This window comes from Micropterus dolomieu, linkage group LG23, assembly GCF_021292245.1.
Source record: "Micropterus dolomieu isolate WLL.071019.BEF.003 ecotype Adirondacks linkage group LG23, ASM2129224v1, whole genome shotgun sequence".
Taxonomy (NCBI): domain Eukaryota; kingdom Metazoa; phylum Chordata; class Actinopteri; order Centrarchiformes; family Centrarchidae; genus Micropterus; species Micropterus dolomieu.
In genome coordinates, this window is record NC_060172.1 from 24,822,457 (window position 1) to 24,842,553 (window position 20,097).

Below are 20,097 nucleotides of genomic sequence, written 5' to 3' on the forward strand. Positions count from 1 at the left end.
ACAAAGTGTATTTAGCCATATTGCAAGTGTGAATTATGATGCGCAGTATTGATAATTTTCTCTTTTTTTGGGACATTTCTGACATGCATGTGGTCCACTCAGACAGTATGAACTACATTGAGCTACTTTGGCTTTCATTCAAGATTTTAAAGCCTTTTCAAATTTTATGTAACACTTGTTTTTTCACACAACTCACACTTTGTAATAAATTGATTAAACAAGTCACAATGCACAAAATAATATATTTATTTAGAAAATGTGGCACAATGAATCAAGACAATATCCTTCCGACTCATCTACTGTAACAAGGCTTTCTAATAGTCATAGTAAGAAGAATTAGGCTTTGATTCAGAGATGGCTGGCTCAAGTTACATGCACAGGTTCTTCACATAAGACATAGTGCATGCAGTGAAAAGTATCCAGACTTTAGCAGACATGTTTTGCAGTGTGATCCATGGTTATTCTTATAAGCCCATGAAAGATGATTCTCTTTAGCACACCAAATGAAAATAAAATCAGTTAATGAACCTTCTTTATTGCTATGTATGAATACACTTATTATGGATCCATGTAATACATAAGGCTCCAGTCGTTTTGTTTTATTTGTTCTTCACTGCCACAGAAATAACTTTCTCAATGTGGTGTTGAATCTCCTTCAGCCTTGACCTGAAGTCTGAACCTGCTTAAACTCACACTGTTGAGTCTTTTATACGACAAAACTGACCAATAATAATTGTACTTTGTATGATTTTTTATGATGATGATAAAAATGAGGATTTAAAATATCACTTTTTAACTAGACCTGATCCACCCATTTAATTTATACATCCAAACAACTTACACTAAGATGGAGAAGAACTAAGTTACAAGTTTAAATGAAAGCCCTCAGCTGCCTGACAAGTGTTCACGAAGATAAGTCTGAGCTGTGATTATGAACACAGACAGATTTCATGTTAAATAGCTGTTATTAAAACAACCCAACCCTGAATCTGAGCATCGGACTCAATGAGCAAGATTGCCCAGCCTCATAGACAGCGTGAGGCTCACTGACCCTTGGAAAGGTTTCATCAGAGAAAAACGTTGTTGTTTTTTTAACTCGGGAGAAATTTTTTGCTCTGCCCAGGAAATGGAAATTCAGGTGCCCGGTTGAAGTGTCCTGTTAAGAAGATCCCCACTGTACCGATGATGAAGAGGAGAAAGGCAGCCCAGAAACACACCTTGTCAATCATCTTCCCAATCAGAACCCAGCTTTCAATTTCCTTCATTTGGAAATAAGAGATTATACAAGATTATACAACTTAGATAACAGCTTAAAAAATTATAAACAGGAAAATGTGGAATAAATAGACACATCCAAAACATAATTAAAATTGTAAACAGTTGGACAGGCAGATAAAGTTTAAATGTTAAAGTAACACTCACAGATCCAAAGTTATTTTGTTGTCTTGTACTCTCAGCAATGAAATTGCAGGCATCCACACACTGCTTGATTTCAGGAGCAGCTTGGGCCAAACTCTTATACAGGTTGGCTGTGCTGCTGACATCTATATTATCCACTATGGGGAAAGAGACACTGACAGTTAGACAACAGTATATGCCACAACATCACAGACATACCTGTAATACACAAGTATATGGCTAATATAATGATATGAATAAATGTGACACAATCTACATGGAAATCTGTAGCATGATGTTTATACAAAAAGTGAATGGTGCACTAATTAATAATTCACAATGGTCAAACCAAGCTGCAGTAATTTCCAGTGAAGCACACTTTGTTGGTAGTGATAACTCAGGCTGGGGCTTAGAGGATGGTAAGAATTCAAATTCAAATTCAAATAAACTTTATAGGCATAAATGTATCAACAATATTGCCAAAGCTACATACAAATTACATAAGAACAATTCATTTCATACATTTAATTAAATAAGTAAATAAAACAGTAAAAGTTTTGTTTGTGTGTGTTAATAAAAAATGAAATAATATTACTAATAACAAATATATAAAATATAAAAATTCCATAAAAATAAATTTTGAAAATAAAAGTAAATAAATAAAGCAGTAATTTCAGACCTGAGTAATTTTTTAAACGTCTTACCAATCGATCGTGTGAGACCATGTCTCTCCCTTTGTTTGTCAAACATCATTTCACTGCGAGGTTGTTTCAGTACGTATTCCTCAGCTCTCTGCATGAGGCCAAAGGAGCTGCGCCGCCGCTCCCTCACTCCGTTTACCTCTGTTGTCACCTCACTGTCATCCACCAGTGGGGACATGCCTAGGAAGCGAGGTACCATTTCCAGGAACACCTGCAGGAGGCAGACAGATAACAGTAGTGAGTTCACTTAAATTATAAAATAGACACTCAACTACATAGGATGTACTTACATGTTTGATGGTATGAGACATGGTATGAGTGTTGGGGCTACGCAGGGAGAAGTTCAGCACCACAATTTGATTAGTAGCAATGAGAGTAGTGACACACATAACAAAGATCAGGTACCTGAGGAAGACATTAGAGAAGATCTGTGTTGGAGAGGAGATAAAAACTGTGTGGATTAAAGACCCACAAGAAATAGAACCCCAGCAGAGGTCAGCAGAGAACAAACACTGACTCACTTGCCGATGAGAGGGACAGAGAGCGACGTCTCAGGGATCTTCTGAGCAATAAGAAAGAGGAAAACAGTCTGAGCCAGCAGGACAGAGATGGACACAGTCAACTTTTGTCCCCCAGCTGTGAAGGGGACAACAGAGACTTAGGAGACAGAGGACCACACCAAATCAAATTAATATATATTATCAGTTTTGGGACCCAATACTTTCAGTAAATTCCCTGTGCTCAGGCACTATATGCGTGTCGTGGAAATTGTATCTTGCTGGTGAGGGATTAAGCCAATAATTGAGTAACAACCAACCGTTGTTTTTGAAGAATTGATTAATAAAAGAGAATAAACAGAGAAGTACTATAACACATATGCTGCTGGTCCAGAGACCTGCTGCCTAAGGCAGTTTCGGGTGTCTGGCCCAATGCATAATAAAGCTTTGATTCAGAGATGGCTGGCTCAAGTTACATGCACAGGTTCTTCACATAAGACATAGTGAATGCAGGGAAAAGTATCCAGACTTTAGCAGACATGTTTTGCAGTGTGATCCAAGGTTATACTTATAAGCCCAAGAAAGATGATGTTCTTTAGCACACAAACTGTAAATAAAATCAGTTAATGAACCTTCTTTATTGCTATGTATGAATACACTTATTATGGATCCATGTAATACACAAGGCTCCAGTCGTTTTTTGTTTTATTTTTTCTTCGCTGCCACAGAAATAACTTTCTCAATGTGGTGTTGAATCTCCTTCAGCCTTGACCTGAAGTCTGAACCTGCTTAAACTCACACTGGGGATGCATAATCATTTACACAGTCTAGGTTTTTATGTTTTGGGGAACAGAGATCCTCTCTCGGCCTTGAATGAACATTCCAGGAGAGGAGAGGAACAACAAGAGGGGGAAAACACCAAAACAATCTCACAGCTCTGACCTAAACCCTAGCAAATGTGGACAGACTGACATAAGGAGTATAGAGGAAGAAAAGGTAAAGGATAAAAACACAATACATATATATCTACAAGACATAACAATAATAGTAATAATTATAGTAAAAGAACATACATAAATGTAAGAGGACACAATTTTTTGCCATAACAACGCGCAGCAAATAATTCAACGGCGTAAAAAAAAAAAAGCGTCTTATATAGGAGTTATAATAACTTTTGACTTCAGCTAGGGATACGTTGAAAACAAAGCCGCAAAGGGAATGACAGAAAATACAATTTTAGTTCTGATTTGATCTTAGAACCGCCTGAACTGAGCTCCGTTTTAATGCTTATATAAGAATGCCAATAAAAATGCTACTTTTAAATTCTGGGACTTTTTATCATGGCCAGTATCAGTGTAGCTATTTTTAAAATAGTAATCATTATTTGTGTTTTATGTCCAAGTTACAAACAAAGTATTTTATCATCCTTGTAATGTTGGCCTATTTGAAAGAATAATACGGTAATCTATGTAATAACACCTGTAGGGAATTACACTATGGCTTAACCGACCTTGTGCAGGTAGGAAGTAGGCCAGTACCACCAATGAGGAGATGAGGGAGCAAGGCAGGATGACATTGATGACATAGAAGAGGGGCTTCCTTTGGATGATCAGATTGAACGTGATCTCCTGATACTCTAGGTCATCAGGGGAATACCGTGTGTTGATCATCTTCCTGGCTGGACGATGGACGATGGCCCACTCACCATTCTCTGAAGGGTGGAAACATAATAAGCTGTAGAGGTGTTTTGAATATTGGAGTAGAGTATGGATGTACAGTACCTGTGAAAGCCGCAGGGTCGATGTCCACCCACTCAATAGTTTCATCTGTTTCACTGACAGCTAAGATGAGATCAACTTCATTGGCACTGTATGTCTGGGATCTAGGGGTCATGGCAATGAGAAAGACGTACGCACCAGGATGTAACTTCAGTTCTTTGAGCACATGCGTAACCCTCTAATGGGTGTTGATTTACCCCAACAATGCTCCACCTTAGCACCCAGAGACAGATCTTTCCACTGGGAGGTGAGTGCAAAAGTCTGGCCCAGAGTGCTGAAGCGGAGCAGGATGGGGTCAAACAATAGCAAAATCTATTACAGTTATTATTGTGATTGTACCACACCTGAATGCTAGTGTGCAGTTTTGATAATCAAACGGGAAGAAGGTGATCTCAATGGCACAAGTGCTGCGGTAGATAGCAGGAGGCAGCCAGTACATCCAACCACTGCTGCCGATCAACACATTGGCATAGTAAGCCACATCAAACTTGCCATCAATGCTGCAGAGATTGAGGATGAAAAACAAAAACAGTCAGATTATACAAAAAAAAAAAGAAAGGATAGGATGACACTGCAGGCAGGAAAAGAAATGCAGGATTTCCCTCCTCTTTGTTACTGCCTTACTTGTTCTCAAGGACAATGTCAGGAAGCCAAACAGTGTTGCATGGGACACGAATGAGTTCGATTCCATAATATTCAGATATGTTCCAAGCAAGGCGATAATCAGTCCATTGCTGTAGATGACATTTGAGAGAAAGGTTGCCAGTGACATTAAAAACTAGACACAACAGAGGGCTGAATAAGTGAGTCCTGTTGGCAAAATGAACTTTACTACCAAAAGTCTTGCAAGGATTTAAACAAACAAAACAAAAAAGTATGAAGGGAGGGGAAACTCACAATCTCAATCCACACATTGGTCGTCAGAGTCTCCTCCTTTTCATTCTGTGGTGTAATTGAAGAAGTAGTATGATTATTTGACCTCTAGGTGAGGTGTTCATCAGTTATTATTCCAGTGACCTAACATCTATTATTGTGCTCTAAAACTCTAGCCAGAATGATGATTAAGGCTATTGTCCTGTGCGAATGATTGTGAACTTGTGGTTGTACTCCTTTCTTAGACTTAAGGCTTGGTTGCAACAAGAAGGAAGAGCGAGCTCTCACCAGAGAGATAAGGTTGGTGAGGGTCAGCTTGATCTGGACCTGCACCTTGTCTTCAGGATGAACCACTGGGCGAATATTCTTGTTGTAACTTTTGAACAAGTCACCGATCAGATGCGACTCCTCATTACACTGCACTGCATGAAAAAACAGATGAGAAATGGTGAGTTTGCATGTGTGCATACGTGTTGGAATTCAATGGCAGGAGGGGGAGAAACATTTGCAATAATCTAAAATAAATTATGTGTATGCATCTGTTAAATACCAAGTTGGGTAAATATGACTTCCAAGAGGCCAAAAAAAAAATTATAAGGCTAAAAACCACAAGTGATCAAAAATCTATTCAACTGTTAGAATAGCAATACGTTTTTACATTTTATAACAAATTATTTCCTAACACGCTCTTCCTTGATTTGCTTCTAGAACTTTCCTTGGTCTGGTTTGACCAGTAGTTTATAGTGGCTGACTTTTACTAATGTAAAGCAAACATTAGATGGGGATTGCTGTGCTGTTAATATTATTCAGCCAGTTTGCTGACTTTATGAGTGTTTGTTTGCATCTGCCCTAATGTGTGTCATCTGTGTCTTGTTATTGCCACCTCACTTGGGTATTTAAGTCTCTGTCTCACAGTTCTCTCTTTGTTTTGAGCCTGCTGCACTGCTTCTTGTGTTCCCCAGTGTCTTGTGGCTTTTCACTCTGTGGATTACTGTTTGTGTCATTTTGGAGTTGTTGTTTGAACTTAAGCTCCTTGGTTTTTGGACTCTCCCTCTCTCCTGCACTTCCACTGTAAGTTCATCCTCCTCTTTAATAAAATACTTTTGTGAATTGCAACCACTGTGCCTGGTGTTCTGCGTCTGGGTCCAAACCCCATGTTTCCCATGTCAGTGCAAGAGCAGAACCTGACAGTGAGTCTTCTCTACTTGTACAGCTGATAAACTACGCTTTAGCATTTAAAATGATCCTGTCTTGTACCATAACTGTCTTCTAAGGAAAAAAATGCATCGTTGGTGGTGTTGCTACAGACTTGTATGACTCATCCTTTTTGATGAGTAATGTTAGCAAACTTTACATAGATACTGCTGTGCAACTGACATTTTTCAGCCAGTTTGGCAGATGTATGACTCATCTCTACTTATAGTGCATTTCCTTTAGCTCTTACTATTATTTTGTTATCACCTGTGGCCACTTTAAAGATCCCTAATTTTACATATTGAAACATCCCTTCTTGTGTAACAGTTTAGTCATGTTCACACACTTTTTGATAAAAACACCATCCTCGGGACAGAGAGATGAGCCAATGTATAAAGAGACCAGGAGTCTAGAGACCAGGAACCACGCCTAAAACTGCACTTGCTGACAATGGGACGGTCATACTGTACTCACTGGCTACACTTAATTCAATATAAACTTGAAGAGAGACTAAGAGAGAGAAAGGCTGAGGTTATTTCCGACCCTGTTACCTCTTCCCTCCCAGCAGTCACTATCAATAGCTCAGATTACACAGCAGCTGGGAAACTCTAAACTAGGACTTGAAGTCACACTCGGGTCATTGACAATAATCATCAATATCACCATTAGGCAAAAATGATGACAGTAACACATACTACCAAGCAGTAAAGATGTCATCCTGCATGAGTAATTCTTTCCCTGTCTGTCTGGTCTAATCAGGCAAAATATGTCACATAGTTTTTGGTGTAATCGTAATTCTCCCATGGGACAATCTGTGTAGTAGGTAGTACAATGACAATGGTGAGATGTCTCACTTCCAAGGGTTTGCCAATTATTGCCAAGTATTCTTAAATATTACACCTGACTAATAGATGAGGAAACTGATACAACAATTCCTGAAATTTGAAATGTAAAATGCAGCAGGAAGGTTTGTCGTTCCCTTGTGTTTCATAGACATCCATCAACACTATAGCATTGCTTAAGGCCTTTAGGCCAATATCTCTTTGAGTTTGTAAACAGATCCATAGTACTTGCTTCAATTTCATCACAAAGGAAAGCAAAAACAGTTCTGGGAGGACTAGAGGAATTTCTCAAAAACTATAAAAAACATTTTGAAATGGAGACAGGAAGTTATCAGCATGGCCTATTAAAATAAACTATTATATCAAAGGCTCAGACATTCCTGTTTGTCTGTGGTAGGTAAAGACATATATAATGACCTTATGAAAGCCTGCTTAGTGGATCTGCTTTGGTGTTACCACGATTCTATAATAGTACAACAGAATAGCGCCCTGATTTTTGCATTGAAAAGCAAAAAAAAAAAAAGATGGTTGTTTAATTATTGACGGCTGCAAAGACACATTTTCAAACAAATTACTAAGTACAGTAAATACCAAGTAGTGTCACTATAGTGAGAGAGACAGAAATCACTGACTTTTTAAAGTGTGCCAAGTGAGTTGCACAGTATGTTATGTACTTAAAAAACTAAAATACAGTTTAGTCAGCCAGCTCACGTGGATTAGTTATATTGTCATGTGGATACAATGTACGGCTAATGTTTGGCTACGCTTTGACCTGGTCACTTATGACAGTGATAAGTGATGATTGGAATTGAGGCCACTGAAGGGATGTGAGCATGATTAAAATAGTCAAATGTGTTAGATATTTTACAACCTTGATGAAATTTGATATACTACATACTGATGTGCTAGCTGTAAGTGTAATATTTGTTTTTCTTTGGCCGAACTGACCGTGTTAAGTTGACTAGAATGGAGGCAGCACAACATGTCAGAACATCATCGGCACACAGGTAAACATTACAACATCAGTGTTTGACTATGAGGTTAAAGCAAGCCAAGCTCACCCTAGCTGACCGTGTCCCATTGTTCAATGCAGTGGTTGTTTTTAACATTAAAAGCAAAGGGTTTGAATTTGAATATCAAGAGGAACAAGTGCCTCTTCTGTCAACTAGTAAGCATCCTTTCTAGGAGTTCCGCCCAGCATCTCAGACCTGTTATCAGTTGCATAATTGCGATCCACTACATCATGTTCTGATGATCACAACTGGAGGACCAATGCTGAAGCAGAGTTCATTCCTAATTTTAGATTTAATATCACACGTTGATTGTGTTTGACTTTATACTATGATAGTACATCTGTTGCTCGAAGTGTATAGAGATCGAATGGCTGACACTAGTCTCAACTCAAGTTCATCTCAGGTTTTCCATCTGACATTGATCATGTCAATTTGATAAGTAAATTTCTACAACAAACTGTTTACCCGCAAGAGCCCTCACCAATCCAACAGTACTCTCCCTAAACTCCATGTGATATGCGAGAATTGTGGTAATCACCAATAATTTCAAGAGCCTGCATTTCAGGGTGGACCCTATCCATGCGGGCACTTTGTCACTGAAGACTCTTTTATCTACCCACTGACCTGTGCCAAGGAGATGGACTGAAGAAGCATTTGCCCACAACTGTTGAGAACAACCTGTTATATCTTTTCCTCCTGATGGCCAAATTCATTTCCAGAATCATTTAAGCACCCACAAATTACATTTAGTTAAACTTCCATCCTATCCAGGCTTTCTGCTTCCACTGCAGCTGTAGCCTTTGTGGTCTGCTGTTGTTAAAGCTCAGGTGAATTTCTGCATTACTTGATGCTAAACTTACTTTTTTACAAGACAGATTCCTGTCAACATCAGTATCAATGGTTATGCAGAAAAGTGCCCTATGAGCAGAGACCAAGCTCCCAAATGCTTTGTTTCCGTGCAAATGTTAAAAAGCCATACAAGTCTATAAATAAAGTGCATAGTCCAGTACACTGAAACCGCTCAGACAATAATTATGTTTATATCCACTTTGCAGCACTTTCCACATATACCAAATATTGTAGATATGCTGTATGTATTCTTGCAGATAAGCTATCTACAGAACTAAAATTATTTTTTTCTGCTTCCAAAATTTATTAAAAATCTGTGTCTTCTACACACATTGTAGAATTTACAAAATTATGTGTGTGCACATTTTCAGCAGGTCTAAAAGTTTTCTCTTGACTGCCAGTCAATGTAGTATGAGTTTTAAAACTGGTTGTCTCTGAATATAAATTGTCCGCACATGAGAGGCAGAAGATTGTTTTGAAGGCTGCTTGCCAGTCGATGAGGATTTGCCAAAAGTTTGCCTCTGCGCCACTTACCCTGAACCAGTAATGTCCCGAGAGTAGTTGCAACTCCAAATAATATCCAAATCCTGTGCGCTGCCATCATGTTTTAAGACCTCTCCACTGCACAGCACTGTACTATTATTTAAAAATTAAGTTTGAGAGAGAGAGAGAGAGAGAGCAAAGACAGAGGAAGAGCCCTAAATCCCCCCACCAAAGGCCCTGACTGTCGCCCACCCCGGCTGTCGCTATCCATGGCTCACATTACACAGCAGCTGGGAAGCACTAAACCAGGACTTCAAGTCACACTGCGGTCACTCACAATAATCATCATCATGATCATTAGACAATAACTTTCTGTGGTGGTTATATACATTAAGGTAAAATGTAGGCAATGTTGAGACCTTATGCTGTTTATCTCCCACACGACATATCTTCAATATTCCTGTAATCGTCCAATAAATTTTTATAGATAAAAATGGCTTTATTTGATATTTGTGTATAATAAATTGTAGGATTACTATGATTGTTTATTTTGATGAGAAAATCACTAAAGGCATATTTTCAAAGTGATGTATTTTTGTGTAACTTACTTTGGAATAAGTGGTTCTGTCTGTGTGGGTTCATTCCAGCATTTCTGTGTGTGTGTGTGTGTGTGTGTGTGTGTGTATGTGTGTGTGTGTGTGTTCGTGTGTGTGTGTGTGTGTGTGTATGTGTGTGTGTGTGTGTGTGTGTGTGTGTGTGTGTGTGTCAAACAGCAAAAACAAAAACCCAAAAAACAGAAATACATGCAGCAAGGTGAACAGGTGAAGTGCAGGCCTAATTCCCCCCACCCCCGCTATGTGTCTAGGGTATTTATACATACAGTAGTGAGAGAGTGTCTGCAGACCACAGTGAGGTGGGGTTGGAGGGCTTGAGGCAGACAATGCTCATAAAACTCATAAAACCATGGAGACAGTGTCAGTGCATCTGCATTGACACTTCGATACTTTCTGAGGTTGATCGCGCTACAAAGGCAACTCTTGAAAAGTACATACCACACTGTCAGGACATTTCAGTCACTTTACATCCAGAGACTAAATTAACTATTATAATTAGTACTGTGAGTAATATAAGTAATGTCACTCTGCAGTGACAAGGGCAACACTGTGATTTTTGGAATGTGCAATGTGAGTTGCATAGTTTGTGATGTACTAAATATAAATTTAGGGAAACAGAGATGAGCTTCTTTAAGGTAACTGGAGCCTCTAAAAGGGAGATTATATGTCTCACACTCAGTTAGAGCTCAGAGACAGACGAGGGGCTGGAGCTGTGTAGCCGCAATGATAGTCTGCTCACAGAGCAGAGCTGCAGCAAAAGATCAAACATTTTGACATTTAAAGATAAAAGTAACCTTCCAAAAGTTGATGTTGATGTTGTTGATGCACAACCAGTCTGGGCAAAGTCCAGTGCTTTTGCTTTTGTAGCTTCTTCTATACAGCTAGCCAAGATATTTTCTCTCAAACCAATTATATTCTGCAGTCCTTTAAAACATTGCTGCAAATATAGCCACATTCTGTGAAGTAGGGGGTTCAAACCATTGTAGAGTTAATGTGGTTGGACTGTATCTGAGTGTGCAATAATAAATCAGTAGTGCCTGTTATGCATCCATGGATGGAGATACTCACATCAGGAAAAGGTCTCAAAATGTTGAATCTATAAAAGCATATTCACTCTCAACATAAACTTCTGTTAAGGCATTTACATTGAATGTTGAATACTCATTGTAAATAGAAGTTTGAAACAAGATTGTACCTCATCCTGCAAGGCAATATGGGACACATCCACAAGAATCAATAACAATCACGGACACCTTTTGTCATTTGCTTTTGAACGTCTGCACTATTGCCAGCACACTCAATCGTCCAGCTTCAGAGATGTCTGTTCTACTTTGAACCATATAATTTTGTTGAAGCCTGGGCAGCTTTTGACAAGCAAACAAACTGGATTGCATTGATAATCATAATGCTAATGTTAAATGTTCTGACCTTATAGAATTGTTTCTTCATTCAGCATGGTTGTATTGGACAGTGAAAACACCTCTTTCCCGGTCTACTAAACTTCCATAAACATACTCACAAAGTGTGAATTCATCTGTGTGTGTGTGTGTGTGTTTTACCACAAACATACATTTGTAAGGACTACATATTTTGAATTATTTGCTATTTCATGAGAACAAATCTTCTGAAAAGGTCACATGTTTTCACAGGGATTCAGTCTCCCCTTGTGATTTGCTGCCTGCTATTTCAGATAAGATCATTCATTGGTTGCACTGTGTGAGTGAAGGCCCCATGACTGGCCCCTCCCAGCCAAGTCATTTAAGCCCCTGCTTTTGCTTTTTTCCCGCTCCTCCGCAAAACACCATTGTTTAGTCCGTCTTCATGAGCACACACGTGGTTTGGCTTGAGTGTGGAGTTCAATGTCTTCTCCCACCATAGCAACAGCAACAGCAGCAACAAACCCAGTGACAGGGAGCAATCAGTGGGTTTCCCCTGATAGTGATAATCATGGGAACACCCTGCATGTGCCACAGCAGTCCTCCTGTTTTACTGACTTGTCTCAGACTTTAGACTTGAGTAATCAAATGACATCATTAAATAATTGGCATTTAGAAATCCAAATGATATTAGTTATGGAGTATGAATCAATGTGTGTAAAATATTTTATCTCAAAGTGATCTATTTTGTTTGCTCCCACTATGCAGATGTCTTTTTCATATGTAGAATTAGATTAGCATGGATGGACAAAAAGGAGCAATCCTTTCTGCCATCTCAGCTCGGATAAGCTTGGTTAGACTTTGTTATTCATTGACAAACATGCTTTTGGTATCACATCGCTCTCTGATCAGCCACCAAAAGGAGATTGTGTTGTCCCACAAATGAATCAATACAGAGTTTAAAAGTAGGTTGCTATGACTATATGACTTTAACAAAGTAATAAAGATTAACATAAAGAGTGGTTTTATAATGCATTTGTTTACATTTAGAGATTCACATGTTTCATGTTATATTGTCCTTTAAAGCAACATGTTTTCAGAAATGTGTGTCAGCACTGTTGTAATGTGTGATGGTCATGGTGGTGCTCTCCGCAGTGTGTGTGAATGAGTAAGAATAAGAGAGAGAGAGAGAGAAGGGAGAAGGGGAGGGAGGGAGGTGGTGGTGGGAGGAGAGGAGAGGGAGCAAGTGTTTACTCAAAGCTACCAGGAATATAGCACATATGAAGAAGATGAATCTGAAGGAAGAGGGTTACTGGCGGACAATCTACGTTGGCTCTGCTTTATCAGCCAGTGCCTGCGCTCGGCTGATCTCTGGACCCTCAGATTGAGTAACACATCATGAGAGAGGCAGTCTCCAGATCAGTGAGAAACAAAGGCTGGATAGAGGAAAGACGGGATTCAAGGAAAGTCACAGAAAATAAAACAAATAAAGAGCAACAACAGGCTGAGTTGTAATACTCTGACGAGGGAAAACAGCATTTGTAAAATAGAGTTAAACAGTGATTGTCACTTTCAGGTAGAATGGTTGAAAGAACCATTTATGTAGGGTTTCGGGGGAAAGTATGAAAGATTTGGGGGGGGGGGGGGGGGGGGGGGGGGGGGGGGGGGTCAGAGGTGGTTGTGTTGTAGGGAGTAATTGTGGTGACAGTCTGTGCAAGGGGACAGGGATTCATCTGAGACACAGAGGAATTAAAAGACAAGGAAAACGAGAAGGAACAGGGAAGGACTGGGCAGACTGAAACTGGACTTCAGTATGGGTATAAAGAGCAGGGCTGCTGCAGCTATTGTAGTCCTGCTGCTGGTCCTGGGCTCCCTGTGGATCCGTGAGTATTTCTGTGTTGTACTATTACTTATACAATGCCTCTCTTGTTTGAAATGTCTGTGCTCCAGATCAGGAATGTGTCACATGTTGAGGTGGCTGCAGAATCAAGCATGGTGGTCACACCACTTTTGTTCACTCTTTATGCCCAAAAATTATTTTAACAACTTGACAGAATATTTCTATGATTTGAAATGTTATTGGAATGAAATGACAAAATAACTATTTCAGTCACATTAGATAAACTATTCCCTAAATATAGACTTTTACACATGTTATTTTGTAGACAAAGATTTTTGGGACATAATGATCTATAGGGCAATAATGCAAATCATCACCAAACTCTCTCTATTTTCTTGTAGGAACCTTTGTTTATTTGAATATGTCACCAAAAATATTGTACTGTATCTTTGTTTGTCATTTCAAGGGGGGGGGACGACTGATAAGCTGTGTAACAATGTTCAATTGTGACCACATGATCTTCTTCTTGAGCTTGGATTAAATTCAAAGATTTAAGAGAGACGTGAGTCAGAGTGCAAACTCAGCCGAAAGGTTTTCAGATTTTATGCATGAACAGCCAGCTCAGTATCCTCATAGTAACTCAATTAGGAAACTTAAATTTAGATACAGCTCTTAGTTAGTCATCTTCACTTTCCTCTTGACATTTTTTGGCAGCATCTTCCGTAGTTCACTGTCAAGTTAGAAATACATTTCTGACAGCTGTGAGACGACCTCTGTGTTAAATTCAAACTGAGGCAGTTTGGTAGCTCAGTAAGGCTAACTAGCCAGGCTCTCTGGTCAGGAAAGTCTTCCAGGGTTAGCTTCGAGGTCGCACCACGTTTGTGTGCGACATTACAGGCAACTTTTGTGGCTTTTGTTGTAAGGTGGTTGGATACGTCTGTCCCTAATGTGTGGTCTGAATACCTGCAGGGGCCTCTGAGGGAATGCCAGAAGTTCCCAAATAAATGTACCACAGTTGAACTAGCAACTGCATGCTGGGAAATTTGTCACCAATAAATGCCTTAATTTGAATTTGAAATATGTACTGTATAGCAGTCTTCAAATTCATGTAATGGTTATTTTCATAACTGCAACTTATTCTGCTATATAGTATAGTGTGTGCATTTTGTGGCCCAATAGAGTCGTGTGGTTAGAGAATTAAATTTGGCCTGATATTGATCCCAGATACGTGCTTGCATTTTGCAGAGGAAGTCATTGTTTGAGACAGTCAATTAAAATCAATGGATTTGCTTTGTCTCAGGCTGGACTGAGCTCAAAAAGGATTAAAACTCAACAAAACTTATTTCCTGTCTTAGGAATGCTTGTCTTTGTGCTACATGATGTACAGTATGATCTAAAACTGGACTGGAATTAATCAAGTGTAGAACAAATAGTCAGCCAGTTTCTCGTGTTAACAGGACACCAGATCTCTAACATGACAGTGATGCTTGTTACTGAGCCATTATAAAACTAAGGATACTCTCATTTAATATAAACCGCAATATTTTTATAATCCCCATGTATGAAAGACGATGTGAAAGGGGAAGCTCGTAGTGATGACCCTACATACAGTTATCACTCAAGGCCTTATAGGCTTTATAGTAAGTTTCAGCTCCTTGTTAAGCTATGCAACCCACAATTGTACTGTTTTGTTTCACTCTCACTGCTCTCATAGCATTGTTTTCAGCAGAGGGCAGCTGTTTTCAGAGAAAACCCACTGTATGCTACCTGCTCAGAACCAAAAGGCAGACAGACATAGTCAGCAACTAGCTAGTGAAGGTGGTGGAGCATTGAGCAGCTGAAGAGCCAGATATTTCCCTCAGGAGGTGGTAGAGACCAAAAGCTGAGCTAAAAGAGAGTTAATATTGAACTTGCATTCACCAGGTGGCCAGAAACACAACTCCAAATGAAAGATAATGTTGCTCTGTAACTGCTGGATGTGTAAATGAGCAACAGTTTGCTGTCAAATTCACCATACCACCTTAAAATATTTCCCTATGTTGCTTTTATCTTTTATGTAAAGCACTTTGTCAACTTTTGAAAGGAAAATGTGTGTCCCATTGACCCAACATTCTTTATAATTTATAATTTACATGGAAATGCAAAACTATAAATATGTTGTTTTGATGTTTCAAATGCTCGCATACAGCTCAGAACATGTTTGACACAGAGCTGCAGTAAAGTTGCAGTGTTATCAGAAACAGAAAGCCTCTGTTTCAGTGGGAAAGTTTCCACAAGTAATACGAACTGTTCTCTTGTTTCTCTTCACAATGTCTCACTGCAGAGGGAGGTTTGGATTACCATTGGGAGTCTTGTTTGAAAGGTTATAATCAGGGGAATAAGGTAGGAGCAGAAGCTACTTACATCGCATTTCATTACTTATTCCATTTCCTCCACATTGTAGATTTTTGTGAAGCAGATGGTTCATTTGAATGTGATGAATCACTTCCATGTTCTGTCTCTTTGTCCTATATATCGCTTCCACACGCCTCCCCTTCCCCCCACTTTTAGTTTCACCAGCTGTATAACATCAGTGGGGCCCATGGGGTTGAGGGCCCGCAGGTTCTGGAGGAGTGCCCTGGTCAGACCTTCCAGGTGTCACTGCTGCTTTCCCACCTGCGGGCTGCACCGGCCTACACCTCCGATGTGCTGCTGCAGCCGTATCTGTCCAGCTGGGACGAGCTTGTGAGGTAAGATCATCAGATAAATTAAGAGTATGGTGAGAGAGATTTAGGTTCATGACATAATCTGGACTCTAAAATGTTCTGTGTCACTCCTCTAGGTTTATGGAAGCGCTGGGCCCGATGGTGGGACTGATATCTAAAGAGATAGAAAGCAAAACCTCTATAATCCGTCAACTGGCCCTGTTGGCAGAAGAAAACCCTGAAGCAGAGCTTGGCCCAGATGTGCACTCACTGAACGCAGAGAATAATCTGGAGGCCTCACAACACAGTGGTGCTTACCACTCTGTGCGCTCCATGATCTTGGTGGAGCTGAACCAAGGAGTGGTGAACTTCCACCAACAGACAGACTCTGGATGCCGGACACTTCTGCGTCTGCATCGCGCTCTGCTTTGGCTGAAGCTCTTCCTGGAGAAGCTGGCTGAGACACCGGTGGCTGGACGGTTCAAGAGCCCCTCAGAGCTGTGTCGCGAAGCCTACCAGAGCACCCTCGCAAACCACCATACCTGGTTCGTCCGCAGGGCTGCCGAGCTAGCCTTCATTGCCATGCCAGAGCGGGGTTTCTTCTTCAGACTGGTGTGTGTGCAGAACCAACAGGAACTGAGCACAATACTGAAAAGAGTGGTTCGGGCCATTGTAGAGGTTTACAACAGGACACAGAAAGCACTGGAGGAAAATGGCATGCTGGACTTGCCATAGAAAAGGAGACTATCAGACTTTGCACTGTCCTTGTGGGCATCACACATAAACATCTTGCTACAAATGAGTTGAAACATGAATGGATATTTTCAGCTAAAATTCACATGTGCCATGTTTTCCCTCCCAAACAAAGCGCTGTGTCAACAATCAACTAATACAGAAAGTCAGTTTGCTTTCAGTCTGTGGACATTCTTCATCAAATTTTATGAGATCACGTCTGGACATGACCTCATCTGAGAGGTATTTGGATTATTTAAGCAAGTGGACACAATAACATGAACACCACAGCAACCCTGCTAAATACAACATTAGTGAAGCTCATACGGTTCTTAAGACTGTGCAACAGAGGAGGTGATTTTGTAATAGCTTGCATCAGATTGTACATGTTTAATGTACATGTACAATTAGGATGCTGCTGTTTTAATTGTAGTTAATGGTTAATGATTTATTCTGCTATCTCAGAACAGCCAACATCTAGATCCCTTGTAGCCCTATAATCTGGAACTAATCTATCCTGATTAAAGGATACAAAACAAATCTATGTGTGCTGAACAAAGGACAATATGGTGCTTCACAGTAACTGGAGTAATAATTTCTCCCTTAAGATTTTGTATCATGTTCAGAATAATTAAATATCTGTAATCCAGTTGCTCATTTTGTGACGTAGTCTGGTCCATTAGAAGTCTGACTTTTGAATGCCACTGAATCCACCATCCGGCAGAGGTTCCAGTGCTTTGCTACAGACTAATCTTCACTTTTATAACATCTTGGTGGATATAACCCTAACTCAAATGCAAAGGCCATTCCCTCAGTAACACATCTTTGTCTGTGAGAAAATATTAGATGTTATAGCCTAAATATTAGAAAAAGTCCTGGTCCGAACAATATAAAATTGTGTGTGTAACAGAGAGAATAGCATGTACAAGTATCAGACACCGACACTACTCCTGATCAGACTATTTTAAACCTACAAATGCCTCTAATGCTACGTAATCCTGGCTTTCACCCTTTTCCTGCTCTGTGCCCTCTCTTTCTGAGGAGGAGAAAGAAAGGAGAGATAAGTATAGAGCCTAAAGCGTCGGAGTGAACAGGACACAGGAGCTGGTTGAAGGTCAGTAAGAGGAAATATACTTCGGCTGTAATCTTGTCAAGCAGTTGGTGGCTATATAAGAGTAACTCCCAAAGGAAAAAAAACGTCAGATTTAAAACAGGATCTACATATTTCTGAGTCTTAAATCTGGGGCCTTTGACTTGTGATGTGTGTAGGAGGATGACTGATTGCTGCTGGCATTTCTACTATGTATTTAACTCCTCTAGATACTCTTTGTGAAAACAAAATGTAGATTCTCACTAGTTCACTTCACACGTGACTGTCGTGTCACGTGGCAAGGTGGGTATTCTTTTTTGCACCATGTACCAGGATGTGTGCACAGGATAACACTGGTGTCCACTGGTGTTGCATGCCATGAGGATTACAGTGAATGAGATTACATTAGATTATATCCATCTGACATTACTCCTGACACTAGCTGCCTTCTTTATCTGCCCCCCATAATGTCCATACAGTATTTGACTAAATTCTGACTCATAATAAACTATGATGAAAGGATCCGTATTGGCATTATGGCCATACCACATTAATGTTGGTGTCTGTCCATGATTGATTAATTCCCTCCCTCATCCTCTGATAACACCAAACACTAAAGGAAAGATGACAAGAGACAAAAATGAAGTGTGAGTCTGAGTTCCCTTAAATGACATTTATTTATTTCTCTATCTTGGTTTGCAGTAAACATGAGCAAAAATATACATACAGTAAGAGCAAAAAATAAAGATCCAGAATATAATTATCATCCTTTTGGGACGAGAGTATCTCAACAAATTTAATTGATTTCTTTCTTGAACTATCCTTGCACCACAGTCTTAGGCAACAGTATGATTTAAGACGAGGGGGGTCTGAGGTTTGTTGAAATTATTCCTTATTTGAAACATGAGTAGTTGACTCTCTGACATTTGTTTCAGGCCTTGTTGTAGTTTTGTGTTTTTATGAAATGTTTCTGTATGCTTTGCACTTGAAAGTTCTCACAAAGCACTGCTCATTCTGATGTATTCACCAAACTATCAATTTGCCTTTAATGTCTTAATTCTGATGCAAAAGACTGCAGTGTCCAGAGAACTTTCATTGCAAGCTTTAAGAGCTCCATTTAAGAAAGTATAAAGGACTCAAGCAATGACAAAAAAACATTTCCAACTAAGCTGTTAACATTTTGCCATCCGATTAATTAAATGATGAAAACCTACCAGGTAGCTCCCATACCATGATACAATCCAAGCTTATACATTTTCTCCTCTTTTAAACAAAATAGCAATAAAAATACTCTTTTATAAAGAAAAACATTATATTGTTCCATTACGATAATGCAAACTGGCAAACTTGCCTGAATGCAATATCTGCATGTTCTTTCCATTTTTGATTCACTGCACTTGATGATACCTGTTGCACTGATTTTGTTACTGCCTTTCCAATAAATACATTACACAGCCACACAAGAAAGAAATATATTGCTTTTTGAGGACATCTCCAAATTATTAAAGAAACCCACCCCAGATAAATGGAGATAACTGGAAATAACATTCTGTGACACTGGGGAACAACACTGTGTCCACCAGGAGGCACTGTTATGTTGTAGTGAGACATGTTCCTTTTGTGCGTATTATTATTATATAAGACTAGGCCTTTTAATAACTCAGGGTGTTTAGCCCTCAACCTGCATCCTACAGTATCACTGCATGAAATCCTTACTCAGATCTGCTGCTACGGATCTGTCAGTGCAGCACAAATAAATAAAATTTTAACTGTCATGAAGATCTTTGGTTGAAGAACTAATCTTCACATGCACATGAATAAAACAAGAATGTCCGAGCATTGAATTTGCCGTGTTGTGAATTAAAAGGGCTTTAATTAATTTACTAATGTTTAAGGGAAAATAGGACAGAATGCAAGACATGAATAAACCTTGTTTCATCTATTTTGAAGACGTTGACAGTGAATCAGGCGTTTGACACAAGGAGGAGGAGTGACAAAGTAGGGTAAAGAAGTTCAGCGGGCCTGCTCTGGATTAGCCGACCAGATTAAGAGATTACAGTGAAATTAAGTAAGTGTTGCAGAAATGCAGAGGAGAAATGCACGTGAACTGGTCAGTGGACTGTCTCAAAAAAT

At 39.6% G+C, this 20,097-nt stretch overlaps 2 protein-coding genes across 2 annotated transcripts; one reads left to right on the top strand and one right to left on the bottom strand.

Annotated features, from left to right (window-relative positions):
* Positions 1-1,091: 1,091 nt before the first annotated feature.
* Positions 1,092-9,746, bottom strand: chrne (cholinergic receptor, nicotinic, epsilon). The gene is made up of 12 exons (XM_046040473.1): positions 9,680-9,746; positions 5,536-5,669; positions 5,272-5,316; positions 4,999-5,108; positions 4,719-4,874; positions 4,378-4,478; positions 4,107-4,307; positions 2,621-2,735; positions 2,390-2,504; positions 2,103-2,310; positions 1,423-1,556; positions 1,092-1,259 (listed from the first exon to the last, which is right to left on the bottom strand). Exons 1-12 carry the CDS (start codon positions 9,744-9,746, stop codon positions 1,092-1,094), a joined length of 1,554 nt encoding a protein of 517 aa, XP_045896429.1.
* Positions 9,747-13,291: 3,545 nt separating this feature from the next.
* gltpd2b (glycolipid transfer protein domain containing 2b) lies at positions 13,292-17,523 on the top strand. Its single transcript, XM_046040235.1, has 4 exons — positions 13,292-13,501; positions 15,782-15,840; positions 16,009-16,187; positions 16,280-17,523. Exons 1-4 carry the CDS (start codon positions 13,432-13,434, stop codon positions 16,875-16,877), a joined length of 906 nt encoding a protein of 301 aa, XP_045896191.1. The 5' UTR covers positions 13,292-13,431; the 3' UTR covers positions 16,878-17,523.
* The last annotated feature ends 2,574 nt before the right edge of the window (positions 17,524-20,097 follow it).